We start from the raw sequence: 19073 nt of genomic DNA, 5'->3' as shown, positions 1-19073 counted from the left end.
GAATGAGAGCAGACAGCAGCAGTTCTTACAGTACTCACATTGAGCAGAGACATTCCTGGTACACAATACTGTAAGTCACCTGCCAGAGAGCAGGAATGGACAGACAAAGGTAAATTCTTATGTTAGAATCTGTCACACTGAGCCCTTTAATTCACTCACTCCCACTCTTCTGGCTAGCTGCTTCTGTCCCACTACAAAGAATGAATCTGTTGGTATCAGAGGGAGAGGATGGTAACAAACAGAAGTTACAATCCATATCTGATCAAAAATACCACATCTACAGGGACATAAAACCCCAGTGCCCCATCCTCTGCCCCACTCCATCTCCACCCCAAACACTCACCCCTCCTTTCATCTATCTGCCATGTGTGCCAAGCTTCCAGACCAGTCCTGGTCCCCATCAAAGCAGAGCTTGGTGCTGTGCAGAAGGGACAGAAACCAGAAAAACATCTCCCAAACAACCTGCACACCACACTGGCTGCACCCAAGCACATCACACTCTTCCCCTGCACACAGCCCAAGACTGCACAGCTGCAATTTGTCTTGCATCACCTCCAGAGTGTGAACAGTGTTTGAGGGTTCTAGGGATAGCTTGGAATTGAGAAGCAGTTCCCATACAAGCAAGCTGTGGCAAACCCCTAACATGACACCAGGCTAGAAGAAAGGAATTAAACAAGCAGCCCAAAACAGGAGGAAGGAATGTTTACACCACCCAGGCTCTACCTGCCACTTTAACTCCCCTCTCTTCAACACCTCCCTGGCACCTGCAAGCTGCTGCAAGAAAAGTGATGGGAATCTGAGCAGAAAGCTCTGTCACACCTTGTCCCTGTGCAAAAATTCAAATTTAGCCTCTTAACCAGGCAGCATCTATGCATGCTCTAATCAGACAGCATAAAGCCCTGCACAGTGCTTGGGTTCTGAAACTCACATCCCCCCTGAGCTCATCCCAGCTCAGGAAGCACAGCCCAGAGGATACAGCACCAGATTCTCCTTAGCTCTTGCACTACAAGGAGGAAACAGTGGGAGCTTAGGGTGAGAAGCATGGAGGATCCATTTGCTGTGTGTTTAAGCTGTGTTGCTGAAGATGTTTTGCTCTGCTTTGCGTGTGTGTCTGTTCCAGATGGTTTTCCTTGTGTTTAAAAGAAATAGGCATACTTCAAATCTACTTTACAAAACCTCAGCAAATTAACACTGATCTTTTCCAGACAATTCTTCAAATGAATGTTCTGCAAATGCCCCCTCATAGCATGCAAAGATTTAGATACGCTGGGAACCGGCTCCACAAAGGATGCTCTCTAACAAGAGGAATTTAAGCACTGAAACCAGTTCAATTTGCCGCTTTTTGATTTTAATATAAAAAGAAATGCTTTCTGCAAGGAAAGACTCAGCTTTCAACACCAGAACCCTAGTACAGACTTCACAGGCTAAGCCAGTTCACAGATAAGCACTATCCACAAACATGACACATCTCTTGGCTTTCAGAGGTTCTGGAGAAACAAAGAACAGGCTGTGCTGACATCTGGTGGCTTTCACTGCAGGCAAAGAGTTCATGGCAATAGGTCTTGGCTTTTCACTGCCTTTTTTTTTTTCCTGATGTAACTCTTTCATTTCCTTGCAAGATTCAAAGCATTGTGATGAAAACATTTTTGTTTCCACTGACTGGTGGACAGTGCTGTCCCTCCTGCAAAGCAGGAAAAGAGCCTTTGTTGTGCACTTAGTTACAGCGCAGAAAAAGTCTCCATTTCAAAGCACATTTTTTCATGAGGAAATTTTTTTTAAATGTACATTCACTGCCACAGGAAATGCTGCTATGGCATATCAGATGAGGTGCAAACCTCACCACTAAACCACTGCAAACCAGCAGAAGTGGCAGCAAGAAGCAAAGGGAAGTGGTTGGGGAAGCATTCGAAGCTGTGTCTGCTCCTGACTCAATAGGAAATGGGGAGTAGAGAAAAGTCAATATCCTGATAAAATGAAAAGCAACAAAAGTTGTCTGCTGGGTGTTTCTTGACTTATTAATCCCTTGCAAAGCTGTGCCAAGTCGTTCTATGGAAAGGAAGCAATGGAAGGGGGATCAGGTGCCAACCAGGAAGCCTAAACTCGTCCAAACTCTTCAATAAACAAAAGTGTGTGTTTGCCTTGGGCATTTGTAATGCCTCCAGTCAGGCCTGCTCTGTATCTGGGATCCTATCAGTCACAGGACACCAAGAATGAGTATCATATCCTCTGCTCTTAGCTTCTTTATCTTTGGACACTCAGGATTTCTGTGGCTGTTAGCCTCCAAATCCAGGGCCCATGGATGCCCCATCATGGCTGTGGGAACTCTTGGACTGCTGCTTGCAGGCTCATTTTTAGAATAAGTGATCTGTCAGGGGATGTTAAATACTGCCAGGAAGTGAAAGAGAAACACCACAGCTTACAATATATTTGTGGATCACCTTTAAGTCACAATGTTTACATCAGATAAAGCAGTTAACTGTAAAAGTGATGCTTATCAGATACTTGAGTTCTCCTTTATGCCACTGGCATAAAAACTCAGCTGTCCATGTCAGTAGATTTTTCTTAACTCTTGCTTCTTCAAAAGACAACATAACTACCTCTGAGCAAAAAGTATATGGATGCAGAAAGTATACAGTAACAAAGCCAGAAAAAAACAAGATGCCTATTGGAGCAGTTCATTAACTCAATTCCAAAATTATGAAAAAGCACCATTTTTTTACCTTTAGTTCTATAGAAAGCAGCACTGTTCTGGTATCTCTGCACCAAGAGTGTTGCCCATGCAGATTTTGCTGTTCATTCAGTTACACTGTTACCTCTTATTCCTATTTATGATAATTCTTTTCCAAATTTCCTCTCTTCCTCTTCAGCAGCAATGCTTTCATACCTCCTAATCAAAACTCCAGTCTCTCTGAAGTGATTTTTCTCTTCAAAAACAGCCAAGCCTGACACAACACTGCCCCAGGGTTCCAGTTTGACTGCCTTTCCCTGCCACACTGTTATAACCCAGGATAAATTTGCCCCTTTGTTCAACAAAAAAAAAAAATGGTGAATGGTTCCAAGAACACCCCACTGAAACACAAATCCTTATTAACCCCACAATGCCTGAGACCACTGGCAGAGCAGTATGACTTACCCCACCACACCTCTGATTAAAAGCAGCTGTAAACCAATGCAGCTCATGATTTCTGCCAGGATAACAAACCACAGTGCCAGCTCTGTGATTTCCTTCAACAGATGTCAAAACAACATGGGCAAAGACATCTCAGTCTTTACTCATTTATTAGCCAGTGTTCAGAGATTTTATCCAGTACTCAACAATCCTGGAATCAAACCTACTTTGACATACAAGACTGTACTATATCCCACCAAAAAATGTTGGAGCAGCATCTTTCCTAACAAGTTTTCAGTTATTATCTGTGGTTTTGTGGGGTTTACTTGAAAGAAGCATTACTGAAAGTGCCATTTAAAAAAAAAAGCAACACATAAAACAAATAAACAAAAAAATACACAGTAGAAAAACACTTCAGGAAGAAACCAGTTTACAAGTATGGCCATTGAGAGCATTACAAAAGGCTCCACTGTGCTGCTGGAGAAAGAAGCCAATGAAGTGCTATTGCCAGAGCAAACTGAGCTCACAAAGCAGTAGTTTAACTCTTCCCTTGGAAAGAGAAGTTAATCTGGAGTGCCAGTCACATCATTCTTGAATATTTGCAGTAGAACATTTACAGTTTTTCTCACTGATGCTGTAGAATTGCTCTTCCACTGTACCACACTTGATGTGACACTGCAAGACTGGAACTGTACAAGCCCAGAAAACACAATTGTTGAAATGTGGAGACTCATTCAAACACAAATGCTTTAGAGAAAAGGGATCACAAAACTAATCCAAATCTGTCTGAAAGGGCTGGAGACCAAATTCAAATCCTCAGAACAGGAGGAAAAGAATGGCAGTGCCTGCTCAGTCTGAGAGCCTGCATGTGCTGGCAGACACCATTCAGATGCCCTGGCAGACCAGCCTGAGACACTGATGTCTCTGGTTCTTACAAAGTTACCTTTAGTATTGTAAATTTGGCTGAACAAAGATGAGATAGTCTGGAGGGCAATGCATCAGCTTGAACTGAGAAGATGAGCACAAACTTGTATTATAACCACAGAAATCTGCAAACATGACAGATTGTGCAAGAAGGCAGCTGAACATGGGCCCACGTTTGGGGAGCAGGTACCAGCCACAGAGAGGCTGCCTGGACAGAAAGAGAAAACAAGAGGTAAATTCTCCTCATAAATTCATCAGGGCATGCATAACAGCATCTACATCCTAGGAGAACAGAGGTGACTCCAGTGACACAGGACTCCTCCTCACAAGATAAAGATACAATAATTTAATCATGGTTGAGAAAGTGGTAGAGTTCTTTCACTACAGAATAAAACTCTGAAACAAAGCTGTTGGTGAGCAAAACAGCCTAAATCACAGAGCTGTCAGGAAGGATGAGGAAAATGAGGTGGGAGCAATACACAGAGAGTTCTTTGGCCCTACTTCTAAAATAAAGGGAAATTTTACTTAGATACTTTGGAAACCACACATGTCAATAAAAACAATAATCAAAGCTCTAGGAAATGGTAGGGTTACTCCTCCAGAAAGTCTCATGGATAGAGCATTGTCAGCCCTCACCCAGAGCTCAGTGTAGATGTGCAGGTCTAAAGCAATTGCATGTGAGGTCTCACTCAACTCAGCAGAGCCTGTGCCCAAAAAGCCTGCTAAGGCAGAGCCAGCATCATTCCTGTTTCAGTGAAGGGAGGCTTAAAGGCACTGTTTCCCATGTTGGTACCCCCTAAAAAGCATTTCATAAGTGATGTCTAACTAAAGGTACTTTATTGGATGCATGATTATTTTCTATTATTCCTAATTTGGTTCACATAGTAGGAAAGCCCAGCATTACCAAGAACAAACACATAGCAACAGAGTCTTTGGCTCATGGAAAGCATAAAGAAATCAATTCCAGTCTTGAAGACATGTGGTTCAGAGACTGGGCCTCTCCTCACAAAAAATGCAATTATTCAGGTTTTATTCTTAAAACTGAAACCATGAACTTTCACTCCCTTGGAAAAATGCCCAATTCCTACTCAGGCACACTGATGTCCTGGAGCTGCTACCCCCATGTGAAGGTGTCTCCATGAAGTAAAGCTAGGCAAACTGGTTCTTGGACACAAAAGCCTCCCAGCAGACATTTGTCCCTTTCTGCATGCTAAAGAGGGCTGGAAGAGAGGATAATGGAAATCATTCACCACTGAAAAGCATGAAACAGTGGCCAGTCTGCACTATTTAAACAAAAGAGACCAAACATAAAATGAGAGAAGTAAAGCTGTGACTTGAAACACAGAGATTCTCTTCTCAAGCTCTTTAAAATACCCAGTGATTTGGTCATAAAACATTTCATTTCATTTGAAGGAGGTCTCACTTCATTTTCATTAGCAGTTAGCACTGTGATGGGATCATCCTGTGCATTCTGTAATTTCTACATGCAGTGGCTGTGGGATCACACCAAGAACGTGTGTCATGGGTCAGGGATGGCACTGCCTGAGGCTCAAGAGCCAAGCACAGCAAAAAGAAAAGGCAGGAACAAAAAAGTCATTTATGTCCCCCAGTTTTTCTCCTCTCAGCCACAGCATATTGACAGAAATTAATTTCTATAGGAAGGGAATTGCACTGTTTGCAAAGAAATCCTCTAGGATTTATTGATCTTTAAGAAAAATCTCATTAAGCAGAATAAGGAAAATTTACAACAGGTATGGGAAAACAAAACAATCTCTTGGGATCTTCACCAGGCCGAAACAGGATTAGCTCTGTAGTTTCTGTAATCTTCCTCACAGAAGAATGCTAATTCCGTCTCATTTGCTAGAATGAATAAAAAATTAAATATTTAGCACACCAGTAAATGAACCACCAACAGCCAGATATTTACAATCTTGGAAGACAATTAGCAACTTCATGGTCAAAGACAATTGTAAGTCACCGTACACTTTTTTCTTCTTCCTCATCATATTTTTGAAAAAGGTTGACAGTATTAAAGATGTCACTTAATCTCATTAAAAACAACACAAAAAAACCCCCCAAAACCACCAAGAACATGAATGTATAGAAGTAAATATGTACATAAGACCACTCAAGATTTGTTTAACACAGTGTTCAGAATTGTTTGTATAAGCATTCAGCAAATTAAGTGATTGCATTTCTACCACCTTCAAATGCTAGGAAAGTAATGAAGCGTGATACACTCTTTTTTTGTGCATTTTTCTGTTAGGAAAGGGAGAAAGAAACTTCTTTTTTTTCCATTAAATTAGCCTGTAGGTATAATAATTTAATACTTAGAGGATCAGTAGAATATTTTACAGATCACTTTACATTCTCCCTCATGACCCATCAAAATATGTGTCTGAAGAAGTTAATTTTTTGCCCTGCTGATGATTAATTCATGAGGCTTCGACAATATGCAAAGTGAAAGACACAAATTGGCTTCTCCAGCAATACCTTCAAATACCTCTAATTATTCACAGGGGATATGGCAGAGCTAAAGGACCCACAAAGGTTCAGAACAGTCACAATTCTTTCAACCCAGTAGGTCAAGGACTTCCTCTTCTAAAACAATAAGTCAGCAACATTACTAATTCAGAACAGAGACAAATCTGATGGAATGCCTTCACAATTATTAAACATGGAATTCTTTAAGGTGCTGAGCCAATAAATTCCACATTCGTTTTTTAAATTAAACCTCAAGTTAATGAAGTCTGCCTGTCTTGCAAAAAAAAAAAAAAAAAAAAAAATAAAAAAAGTAGAAGGGATTTTAGAATCTCAACTAGAAAACAGACAAGACTATTTGTAATGAATACTGAACACTTTATTAACATACACCCTGCTTAAAAAAAAAAAAGTGCAAGCATTAACTTTGCTGACTGGATAATAACTGTAATAATAATTACTACTACAGAGGCTTTCCTGAGGATACTTATCTAATGTCCTCATAATTTATAACTCTCTAGCCCAACCCTGCATAGTGCCAAGGGCAATCAACTGCAGCTTAGGAAAAATGTTCTGCATGTATCAGAATTTCCCAGATTTCCTAACAGTGATTCTGATTGTTTTATTCTAGCAAGTGTTGTCCAGACTAGATGTTGGAAAAATTTCGTATGTCAAGAGGAGATTTCAAATTTTCTTACTGATTTAAAGAAAATGCACAAAATTATTTTGTACAAAATGAGGACCAGTGTACATGATACATGTTATCACTTCCTTGGCTTACTCTTTTCTTCTTCTTGTTGAAGGAGAAAAGTAAAATCTTCCAGATTTTACTAAAAGGAGCCCACTCCTAACTAAGCTAATTTTCACATCAAGATACACTGGAACATATCCAAATTCAAAATGACATCATGGCACATTGCATCTTCCAAAGAATGGGTTTTCCTCTTCTGTCACAAATATACTAATGACTAATAACTGCTGTTATTCAGGAAAAAAACAATCAACTTTAAATCATGTTCTGCCCTAAATGAACCATCCCTCCCTTTGTACAGACACAGAACAGGGTGCTGCATTCCTATTTCCTTTCACTGTAACATTCAGTAGGATGTTTTGACACTTTTTTTGAGATCACATCCAACTGTTTCACTGTTGTAGCTACAAACCCAGTTTCAAAGATGGACAATATATACAAATCCTTATCCATACCTTTTTGAAAGAAGACAGCTTTGTTATTTCTAACTCAACATTCAGCACTGTCATCAGTCCCTCTCCTGAACTGCACTGCCTCTTATGCCTTACATAGATAAAGATCATGGTTAAACAAATCTTCTGCTAACTAAATTACAGTTCTGCAAGGCTTGGGTGCCAGGAATCCTCCCTTCCTCCTCCACCCCCTGCAGACAAAAAGACCTGGTGTAGTAAAAACTGTGATTCATATTACAGGAACACTCAAAGACCTTTAGGAAAGGTATATTGGGACCAGTTGTAGTTCACACCAGAGAAAAACATTGAAGAGACATCCCAAGTCACTTAAAACCAGAAAATAAATCGCAGGGAACAGGAGAGCCAAGTAACCTACAAGAAAGAAATCCCATTTAGTAGCTGGGGAGCAATCAGTGAGCAGCAGGAGCAGGAAGGAGCCTCCTCTGTGAAACCCCTGCACTTAGGGCTCAGGCAGTCAAATCAGATTCAAATGAGCAAACGTCCATATCAAGGTGGAATGCAACCACATCCCTTAAGTGCCCTGCTGCCACAAAGTCATTCAGCCACACTTATGAGAAGCCCAAAGGACATCCAGGGACCATCAATTTTATCATGACAGACATTTCTTTACATTATTACCAAAAGACATGCCCTATATGTAGTCTCTTGTCAAAATGTGAGAAATCAGGTCAAGTTTCAACTCTTTGCTATGTTCAGCACATTCTCTAAATGATACTGCTCGAGCTTTCCTGAGCTATCTGACTATCAGGCTCTGTATGCTGCACATTAAACAAATCTAATCTTATTTCATTATTCCATGCTGGTTCCACTACTTACATTTCTAACCAAAACACCAGTTTAAATGTTACTGATAAGACTAAGCAGACACGGTACTAATAACCTATCTGTCAATCATTTAAAATTACTCTCAGCAGAATTATAAGCATACCCTCTAAAAACCACAATTTGCATTCTGAACATTTGGAATGCAGATACCTGCTGCCCTCAGACCAATGATTTGAATAATGCTTCCCTGAATAATTATCAAGTCGTGTAAAGAGCGTCAGAAATAGCATTTACTTTTCAGCAGCCTGTCCAAACATAATCAGCCAGTTATCAGTTTAATGCTACCATAAGGAACAGCATCTTCAGTCAATACAAATGTACTCCTACCTACTCCAGCTGCTTTCAGTGTGCTGTCTTCCTTCAAAATCAGTTTGTCATCATCTTCCAAACTCACTACAAGCTCACCAGTCTACAAATCAGAGAACCAGAATATAAAGATAAGGAGAATTTACTGATTTCCTCTGCTCCAGTCTTATTTGACAGTGCAGAGATCTGCCTGCATCAAAGCATGCAAAAAGGGAAGAACACAGCTAATAATCTTACCTTAGATTTGTGTGCTTGGTGAATGATCTTCATTGTATCTGAAAGAAAAAACAGTGTTTTTCTAAACTAAGGCTTAATAAGCACACAACATTGAAAGCTGTACTTAGGGAAAGAAAAACAAAGGGGGAAGCTTCAAAAATCTTTTGTTATTAACAATTTTGTGTATTCAACCTGAAAGTGGAGAAAACATCTCAATCTCACAGTCCTGCAGCAGTCAATGCAACATTAAGGTACCACATCCTATTGGGCTTCTGTCTGCTGGCTGAATTACAATAACCAACTAATGACCATCTCAATTGCCAGTCAAAACACATCAGTTTAAATGCCACTTAGGGTGTTTTAACTTAATAGGTTTTACACATGCAATTGGGGCAGGACCAACAGCATTTATGCACTGTCAACTGCTGCAGCTGAGTTGATAGGCAGCAAGTGATTAAGACACAGCAACCTGATCACTTCAGATCATCCCTGGAAATCTTCCTCCTCATGAACACAACACCCACCACGGTAGAAATCTCTAAATTAAGCAAGTTCATTTTACATGAACATCTACAGCCTCTTCTCTTTAAAGCTATACCCTCTTCAATAATTTTTATCTTACATTTGTGCAGTGTAGTGCTTATAGAAATTTTTTAAAAGTACTGCTTTCTTCTGGCAACATGGGCAGGGCTTTGTTAACAGAAGGGAAAAACAGGGGGAAAGAACACTCACTAAAGCAACTGGGTAAGTGCAAAGATCCAGAGGGAATGGCTTAAAGCCATGCAACACTAAAAAAAAAAATAAAAAGTAACTCTGAAGAGACTGTGTTTGAAATTTGGAGCAACATATCAATCCCTTCCCAGTAAAGAAAAACCAGTTCTGCTTGTCTGGTCATTTTCTGCTGTAGTTTAGTTTTGTGCATTGAGTGAACATTGCATGTTGAAATAGTCTGGTAAGAGAAGGATGCAGCAAAGCTAACTATTGGCTAAACCAACTTTCAAATTACCAGGAGCAAGTATTCAGATGTTCAGAATAACAGAGAGCACATTCCCAACCAGAAGTTCATTTCCACACCATTCTGGCTCATTTTGAACACTATTTAAAATATTACATAAGGTAAGAAGTTCTCTGTATTCTCACTGCAGAGGTCACTGGGAAGGCAGCCTTGGTATGTTGTAATAACTGTGGTATTAGAAGCAAGACAGACACTAAATTGCAATTACCAGGATCCATCTTGCATAGAAACGTTACAAAAAGACCAAGCAATCACAGAAAAAAATACTGCAATCATGAAACCTTTCTGCTACAACAAATAAACCCAGTCTGTGCCTGTTAGTTTTAAGCTCCTCTGTCTATTTTGATACATTCCCTTTTCTCTAGTCTTTGTTCAGTCATGCCCTGAAGTATTGTCCCAGTTTTACTTGCTCAGAACTCCACTACTGGCACCCAGCACTTTACCATGGGCTCATCTGGCTCCATCAACTGTTTTACAGAGATGAAACTATAGTCTCTTCTCATAAGGTAAGTCCTCTGGCTGGCCTTTGCTATTTCATCCCCATTTTATTCCACTCAATCATACTGCCAATTTTTAATCTTGCCTTTTCTGATAATAGGGCTATTATGGCAATTGATAAGATGAGCTTACCACCTTCACAAGAAAATCACTTTCTAAGTGATTTTATGAGCTACCTGCCATACTGCTCCACATTCATGGATGAAAGAAATAAAACTGAGAAGCAGCTTACAGAAAAAGTTGCCACCCAGACTGCCAACATCAGTGAAAAGATGGCAATGACAAGGTACTCAGAAGAGTTCTAGACCAAGAAAAAAGAATAATCAATTTAAAGAAGTGAAGAGAAAACAGAAGTTTGAGATGTGAATTTGAGCACTAATACAGGAGCAAAAATGTGATGGCATTATATATGATGTTAACACAAAGTGGTGCTGAATTCTGCAGGGAAGGAAGCTGAAAGAGAAAGGTGAAAGACAACCAGATCTGAGATTTCTGGTACTGCCAAACAAAACAGGAGAAAAAGTCTGGCTCTTACTGGCACTATTTATGCAGAAGTCTCACTGCCCTTTCCTCACAAAAACCTAAGAAAGGCACAGGAAAGAGACAGGAGAGATGCCAAAAACATGAACCTGGATGATTCACAGCCTGAGGGGAGGGTGAGGAACCTGGCTTTGATTTTCCTGTGTGAAAATTTTCCTGCAGTTAGCACCATCACAGTAAGAGTGAAAACCCAGTAACTGGTGCAACAGGTTTTAAAGTCATGCTCAGTCCTACACGGCACAATCAGGCTCCCAGACACCAGATATGTCTTGGGAAAAGCTAAACTGATCTCCAAGTGATGAAAGAACTAGCAGCTGGGATAGGCAGCACCAGGGATTCAACTGAGAGCAGCAGCTCTAGACAGGGGCCCCTCAAACCACCAAAGCCAGAGAGGGGGTGAAGGGCACCTCCAAATTCACACTTACAGATGTTCAGACCTTAAGTAACACATTAAAAATAATAAAAACATTCAAATCCCTGCCACTGATCATCAATCTTAATCCCTAACTCTTTTTCTGGCTTCAGTTTGCACATTCTGTTTCATCATCAGCAAGAGCACAAAATGAAATCCTTTGCATTTTTTTTTTAATAGGCAAATAGAATTTATTACCCTTCACATGTATTAAGTAGATTTCTTGCTCAGTTCTTTAAATCACCATAGAGGAAGGAGTTTGTTAACTCCAAGAACATGGGAGGCAGAGGATCACTTGCAAGAAAACTCCAAGGGAACTTTGAGAATTGCCAAGTTTAGGACAAGACGTGATTGATACCCGAGTTTACAAACTCCAAGAAAGGAAGTAACTTAAGTCTATTTAAAATGTTTTCTCTGTCCCAAAGAGATGAATTGGACATGTTCATGCCAATTTGCACAAAAAGGAAATATACAGATAGCTTTACATTAGAGGATAAAGTCAGCTTAAATTTCACATCATGCTATTTCATACCACCAGCTTGCACTTCAGAGCTATCATATCTACTTGGAGCAAAGTTCCCCTGTTTCTCTTATATTGTGTAAGCTATTTAAGTATATAAATCTTAAGCATCTTCTACTTCTTTAGAAGCCTTCAGCTTCTGCTTCACCATCAGTAAATAGATATTGAAGTACATAATCAAACAGAGAACTACAATTTCAGTATTTCGAGATCACAAGCTGCTCATTAGGGTAAAGACAGAGTTAAAAGGCACTTATAAAAGTAATAAAAAAATAATTTCAAAACCCTTCAGTTCTCAGTAGCAAATAATGTAAACCATTCAGCCTAATTCAAAGATTAAAACAGATCTTTGCAATAATGGTCAAATTCTGCAGACAAGATCCCAGTGGCATAACTCCAGCTACAACAGCTGGATAGAGCTGCAAATGTAGTCAGGCACTGGCACCAACATTAGTATTGTACAGCAGTTATTTTTTTATATCTTTTTTTTGTATAAATGCTGGTGTAAAATGTTGTGTGGTTATTTGATGGCAATTACAACAAGAAAAATAAAAAACACCTACCATACTTGTAATTTTTAAAAGGAGGAGGAAGTCCTGCTCTTGAAGACACATCTATTAAAATAAAAGTACAAAGTTAAAACAAAGTTTTCTTTTCAAATTATTTCCAATACTTCATTTTCCATTATTGTGCCATGTATGCATCCCCTGGGTAGCCTTTACATCAAAATTAATCTGCAACACAGGAAACTTGTTTGAGCATCAAATGCTAAAACACAGCCTTTGGCTCAGATTCTGTAGTGACTCCATATGTGAGTAACTTCATTTGAGCATGAAGCCCCTCTGAACAAAACACCCCATGAGGACACTGAGTCAGTGCAATTGGGGTATGATCAAGAGAGCCTGATCCTTCAGAAATCTGCCAGGAACATCCTTTTAATGGTTTGCCCAGCATCTCTCTTTACCATATACAACCAGCTGACAACTATCATTCAGAACTGAATCCTGTTATCTTAAATTGTCTCTTCAAAACAGATTACAGTAAAGGAAGGAACAGGCTTTTGGACCCCTGTGGAATGAGGTTCTAAAAAGTCTCATTCAAAACACTGGCTTTGTCTCAAATAGCAGCGAGTTGCAATACTGCACACATCAAAAGCAAGTTTCATAGCATTGGTTTTTATTTTCTTGTTCATAACAGCAGCTGTGCCATATGTTCTGAAAGTGCTTGCAGTTTTCCAAAAGCATCCTAAGATCTTGCCATGTTTATCATGGTCTAGAAGTATGGAAATTGCCAAACACAAGACACCCATGAGTCCTAGGGCAATGTCCTAGGAGTTGCTCAAATGTTATCATCTATAACAGCTCAAGACTTGTTTAAGCTGACTTCATGCAAAAAAAAAAAAAAAATTATGTTATTTTGTACCCTTTGAATGTCTCCACTGAGGTGTGTGGAAATACACCTGCAGGATTAAGGGTAACACCCTAGTTACCAAGTCCCTGTGTGGGCTGCTCTGCAGTACTTAACTTTTAGATTCACTGTCAACCAGGCTTCTAAAAGAGAAAGCCCACAGATGAATAAAACTGCACCACAAAGCTCAAGATGGAGACAGAAACTCAGAAACAAACACACACAGTGAGACCACACAGTGTCAAAAACAAATTTTCAAGATTCTCCCTTCTCACAAATAGCAAACAGACTTGTGTTCCCACATTCCACATACTTGTGTAGTTAGGATCAAAGACGTTTTAAATTCTATTAATTTATTCCTAATAATTTATGAGTATTTGCCTGACAGCACCACTCAAGGAGCCTGAGGCACTGAGCCAAATGCAGCAATGCTCTTGTGTTTTTTAGACTAAATGTGGGGATTTGGGCAGGAGGAGCAGTCCATCCAAATTCAAGCATGGCACACCGACCATGGGAGCTCTCATTAACTCCAGACCTTTCATCTAAGCAAGGAAAGCACACAGGGCATGTAAACACAAATCTGGCATCTCTATCAAAGCCACAGAATCTCCATTAGTTTGCCCCCCTCCACTTTCTCGTGCAGGCACAGCAACCCCTGGGACTGAAGGGGAGGAAGGAGAGCACCCCACCTTACCCTTGCGCACAAAAGCCATGAAGTCCTTCACCGTCTGCTCCAGGGGGACTCCGTGGTACACCACGGGTCTGAAATTGCGGTGCTCAAACGAGCGGACAAGGCGAACTGTGACCGTCGAGCTTCCTGCTGACATGGGAATTAACTCTGAATAACCTGGGAAACGTTAAAGGGAGGAATTATTGCCTTTCCTGGGCTCGTGAGCACAGCTGGAAAACAAGGTGCAGGTGGGCTTCATGCAAAGAATGAAACGTGGTGAGAAATCCTTTCAGGATTTCACTTCTGTGATTCCTGCTGGAGCAGTAACAGGGTCTCGGCACAAACAGGGCATTACTGACACTGCACACCACACACTCCAGGATCTGTGCTGAAATGCCACACCAGACTCACTACTAAACATGCAAAAGTGCTGTGGATAAATGAAAGTTGTGTGGGTTCCAAGTACTGAAGACTTTACCTGCCAGGTGACTAACCCTGTGCTCTAGAAGAATGGCCTAATACAAACAAACCCAAAGACTTTTTTTAACATACTTATGTTGCAAACAGTGTAATACTCTGAAAAATGCCTAAGCTGTTACACAATACTCATTATCACCTCCCCAGGGAAAGTGAAAAACCACCCCCACATACACAAGCAAGTAATTTTCCTGGTGCACTACTGCATAATTAAGGGATTTAATTTATAATAGTCGGTCTCTAGAATGGCTCTGTGGGCTTATAGTAGAGAGCAGAGCCTAAAAGAGAGTGGCCTTGTCAACCCCAAACTCTCTTCAAACAAGTCAATGTATTGTTCTGATGGGTTTTTTCTCTCCATAGGAAAATAAGCTCTTTTCTACCTTGACAAATTTCTCTGTTTTTTGCGCTGGGCATCCCTCAGCTTGCTGCCCACGTGCTAAAGTGCCACAGCTGCTGCAGCAAGGAGCAAGGACTGCAGCCACGTGTTCCAGCATCAGCACAACCTTTGTACATCCCACCCCTGAGCGGGCAGCTCAGCCACCACCTCCAGCCCCGAGAGGGAACCTTGCACCTACTCATCCCCTTATGTTCTTTCCTATATTCTTTCTTGTGTGTCTTTTTTTTTTTTTTTTTTCCTTTTTTATTGCTGTGGGGTTGTTTAATTTCCCCACCACCATGCAGGTGCACCCCAACCTTGGCTGTATTTGTCCCAGCCATAGCCTGGCAAAGCAAACTACCAATATTTTCATCAAGTACTATCTGCAGAATGGGGACAAAGACCTCCCACCACTCAAGGCGACTTGCCTTTACACCACCTTGGTTAATAACCCCCGAGCTCCAGTTCCATTTTAAATGAGCTCTGTGTGTCACACACCACACAAGTGACACATGTGAGTTAATAAAAAAACATACTATGCACCTGAAAATAACTCGATTTATAGTAAACAGCAAAGATGGATGTTTTCTTGGCGCTATTCCACACGGGCTGGTGACTCGGGGGATGCAGTAAAGGGCACAGCATCCAACTCACTCGTTCCTAAGCAGGAACAGAGAATCGGGACCTCAATCAGCAATCGCAATTTCCACGTTTACTACTCAAACCGATCGCGCGCAGGGCTATGACCATGTGATACCCCGCGCCCCCACGGGCACAGGAGGGAGGCGCTGGTGGCCCATTCCTCCGGGGGACAGAAACCTGCCCGGACCCGCAGCAGCCCCGGGACCGCCGCCCGCCCCAGCGCAGCCCCCGGCCCGCCCGACCGGGCCCGTTACCGCTCTCCGCCGGCACTTCCGGGTCCGCCCCCCGCCCGCTCCGCCAATCGCGTCCTTCCGGCGGCGCCCCCGAGACACGCGATTGGCTGCGACGGCTCTGCCCCGCCCCGCCCCTCACGCCCCAGGGTCTCCTCCCGCCCTGATGAATGGGAGCCCCCGTGCCGCCCCCCTATTGGCTCCTTGCCCTCCCTGCGCCCGCCCCCGACCCACGCTGATTGGTGCTGGCGGGACCCGCGGCGCTGCGATTGGCTGACGGCCAGTCTGGCGAGGGGCGAGGCGGGCGTGCGGCGGGGGCGACCAGGCAGAAGCGGCGGGACCGGGACCGCGGTGGGTTCGTCGCAATGACCGAGGTGCGGGGGGCTGCGGGGACCCGGGGGGAGCTGGGGGCTCCGGGTACCTTCCCTTCACTCACCCGCTGCCGCCTTCCCCCCAGGCCGCGTTCCAGAAAGCTGCCGAGGAGGTGAAGCAGCTGAAGTCGCAGCCCACGGACCAGGAGATGCTGGAAATCTACAGCCACTACAAACAGGCCACGGTGGGCGACGTGAACACGGGTGGGTACCGGCCCGGCAAGAGCTCTCCCTCAGTGCGCTTCCCTCAACCACAGTGACTCGGTGCCCGCTTGGCACGGATTTGTGTGCGGGAGGGCAAGGCTGACCCGATAAGGCTTTGTGCGATTCGTGGTTTTTAGATTAACGCGGCTGCCGCCGTCTGTGCCGTGCATGAGGGCCTGAGGATGCTTGGTTGGGATTGGGGTTTTTGGAGGCCTCTGTCAGGAAGTGCTCAGGCCTCTCAGAGCTGCTGATTTAATGCCAACACTTCTGGGTTATACTGACTTAAAGGATACAAGGCTGGAATTGCAGCACTGGAGGAGGTGACACATACAGTTCATTTAGACTGGATTCGCTGCTAAAAATAGTACTGGAAAGCAAAACCAGAAGAATAGGAGAAAACTTTTCTAGGAGCTGCAATTAAATATACTTCAGAAAGACTGTAACAAAAAATATGTCTGCAAGTACACATTGCAAAATGTTTCTGGCTGCTTCTCTCGCTACAGTGCTGTCGATGGCAGCTCAGCCTTTGGAATAACAAACATTTAAAGTGAGGCGTGTCTCTATCGACCTTGTGTAATTCTGGAGTAGCTAGAATTAGAAAGGGAAAAGGTCATTTCTTTCTTTGCAGTGCTGGCCTCCTAACCCAGTAGCTGGCAAAGTTTATTGAGCGTCCATTGATTTAAAATCTGGCAGTGCAGTGTACAGGAAATGGTAATTTAATCTCCTTTTTCCAAAGCTGGCAGCATGAGGGAGAAAAGAAGTGACTTTGGGTTAAAGATGTGATCCTTTTGGTGTAGCTGGACATCAGCATTGTTAGTGCTGGACAGGGTGAAGCAGTGCTCCAGAGTTGTGAATATGCCACCATTCCTGCGAGTGTCTGCACTCCTGGGAAGCAGCAGCCAATGTGAGTTGGCTGGAGAAGCAGCCTGTGGGGTTTGTGCTGGAGAGAAGGGGAGCTGCCAACTGGAGCTGCAGGTCACTGTGCCATGGGAGCTGCACAAGGGTGTTCTGTGGATACTGCCCAGTGCCATTTGTGAGTTCTTAGAATTGTCTTTAAGGAGAGAGGGAGGAAGTAAAACTACAAAGGGGACTTTACACAAAGATTAAGCATATACATGTCATTCCCTTTCTGCTTGGCAGTGAAGTGAGTCAGATTTCCAAGGTTTCCAAATGCAGATGCAGAACTATAGGTTAGTTACACAGCACTAACTTGATGATACTGAGTTCTATGTTACTACAAACAGCTGTCTGTTTTCATGTCTCTGCCTGTAATGGACCTCAGGGTATTTGTGCTTTACTGTACAGCATTTCTTCTTTAAGTGGATAGCTCTTACGTGACAGCAGGCTCGTCAGAAAGTACAACTAAACCAAATCACAGCAGTTGATCTGCTCAGATGCTGCTGTCCCAAGGGAGTTTGAAAGAGTGTATTTCTGTTGTCACCAGCCATGGTGTAACTCCCCTGAGGTGATCTGCTGGCTACAGGTTAGCAAATAACAGCTGCAGAGATGAGCCATTGTATTTAGTCACCGTTAAGAGCTAGCTAAGCCTTCAAGTGGGTATTACCTGCAGCCAGATCACACAAACTAATCCTGCTGCTTATCCTGTCTCAGAGCGCCCTGGTATGCTGGACTTCAAAGGCAAAGCAAAGTGGGATGCCTGGAGTGCACTGAAAGGTAAGTGTCTGATTAAAGAAATGAATAAAATTTCCACTGGCAAACTAATCAGAAAGACACATACAGTTCAGCAAGAAACAGAATAGTGTTGTCTTTTAAGACAAGAGTTCTAGAAGTTCAAAATTACCATCATAATAAACTTTAATTACCTCTGCAAGTCAGAAGTAATCCTGAAAAATGTGGTCTGTGTGAAAGGGAATTAGGGTTCAAAATGCCCAGCTGGCCTAAGATGTTAAATAAAGAAGAGCAATAACAGCAGCAGAAATCTAAATTTGTTTTCCTGGTCCCAACCTGGTACCCCAAAGACTGAGCTCTCCCTCCAACTGTTGAGAATCTTCCAGTTAGGAAAGCTTTGAGGAAACAACCGAGCTCCCAACTCTAAAACAAGTGGTCTAATCTGTTACAGCAGGTCAGTGACATTAATGAAACTGATGCACTGCTTAGCTGCTGCCTGTGCAAAGACTGCTTTTCTTGGAAGTAATGTTTTTCCATGGCTGATGGAGAACACATTTGTTTAAAACTTTGGCAGTGGATTCACAGCCCAGTGACCTTCCTGGCTCTTTTCTCTCTGGTGGCACAGGCTATAGTGAGGAATTGTGACTTGTAAAAGGCATCTGTGAAAGGTATCTGACTGCTTCATGTGTTCTGTCCTTCAGGAATGTCCAAAGAAGATGCAATGAAAGCCTACATAGCAAAAGTGGAAGAGCTAAAGGGCAAATATGGCATCTGAGGACTGAGTAAATCAGCTACATGCACGCCTGAAACCTGCCTTATTTCTAATAGTGTGGAAAACTGGTTTCTAAGAGTAACCTTAGGTACCTAATATGTCCTAGCCGGTTCTCCTCATGCCTGTAGTTCAGGAGAAATTATGTACCTGCCTAATGTACTGACACGGTATAAATTCCTTCTGGGAACAAAATCTGGAACTCATTAAAGTGCATTTGGTACTTTA

The 19073-nt window shown here is 42.4% G+C and overlaps 2 protein-coding genes across 7 annotated transcripts in view; one reads left to right on the top strand and one right to left on the bottom strand.

The window, feature by feature from the left end:
• The window catches only part of C7H2orf76 (chromosome 7 C2orf76 homolog), a 51598-nt gene extending 35654 nt beyond the window's left edge, over positions 1-15944 (bottom strand). Inside the window, exons 1-7 of one of the 6 annotated variants that reach the window (XM_033064318.1) lie at positions 15897-15942; positions 15544-15660; positions 14172-14324; positions 12634-12684; positions 9107-9144; positions 8891-8972; positions 1327-1681 (exon numbers count right to left, since the gene is read on the bottom strand). In XM_033064318.1, the coding sequence (XP_032920209.1) occupies positions 1605-1681; positions 8891-8972; positions 9107-9144; positions 12634-12684; positions 14172-14304 (381 nt within the window). In that variant the 5' untranslated portion in view covers positions 14305-14324; positions 15544-15660; positions 15897-15942 and the 3' untranslated portion in view covers positions 1327-1604. Of the gene's footprint in view, positions 1-1326; positions 1682-5707; positions 5894-8890; positions 8973-9106; positions 9145-12633; positions 12685-14171; positions 14325-14625; positions 15200-15543; positions 15661-15896 lie in introns of those variants that run through there. The other 5 variants (XM_033064316.2, XM_033064313.2, XM_033064317.2 and 2 more) reach the window with 5 other exon arrangements.
• Positions 15945-16136: 192 nt separating this feature from the next.
• On the top strand, positions 16137-19073 carry DBI (diazepam binding inhibitor, acyl-CoA binding protein). The gene is made up of 4 exons (XM_033065415.1): positions 16137-16246; positions 16330-16447; positions 18059-18121; positions 18778-19073. The coding sequence occupies exons 1-4, from the start codon at positions 16238-16240 to the stop codon at positions 18849-18851; spliced, it is 264 nt and encodes an 87-aa protein (XP_032921306.1). The 5' UTR covers positions 16137-16237; the 3' UTR covers positions 18852-19073.

The sequence above is a fragment of the Catharus ustulatus genome, chromosome 7, assembly GCF_009819885.2.
Source record: "Catharus ustulatus isolate bCatUst1 chromosome 7, bCatUst1.pri.v2, whole genome shotgun sequence".
Taxonomy (NCBI): Eukaryota; Metazoa; Chordata; class Aves; order Passeriformes; family Turdidae; genus Catharus; species Catharus ustulatus.
The sequence above is the reverse complement of the archived record's forward strand: the minus strand, read 5'-3'. Positions and strand labels throughout refer to the sequence as shown.

Bases quoted from the DNA above. Each gene is read 5' to 3' on its own strand.
- DBI (XM_033065415.1), top strand. The intron at 16,448-18,058 runs GTGGGTACCGGC...ATCCTGTCTCAG, and splicing joins GGTGGGCGACGTGAACACGG to AGCGCCCTGGTATGCTGGAC. The intron at 18,122-18,777 runs GTAAGTGTCTGA...TCTGTCCTTCAG, and splicing joins TGCCTGGAGTGCACTGAAAG to GAATGTCCAAAGAAGATGCA.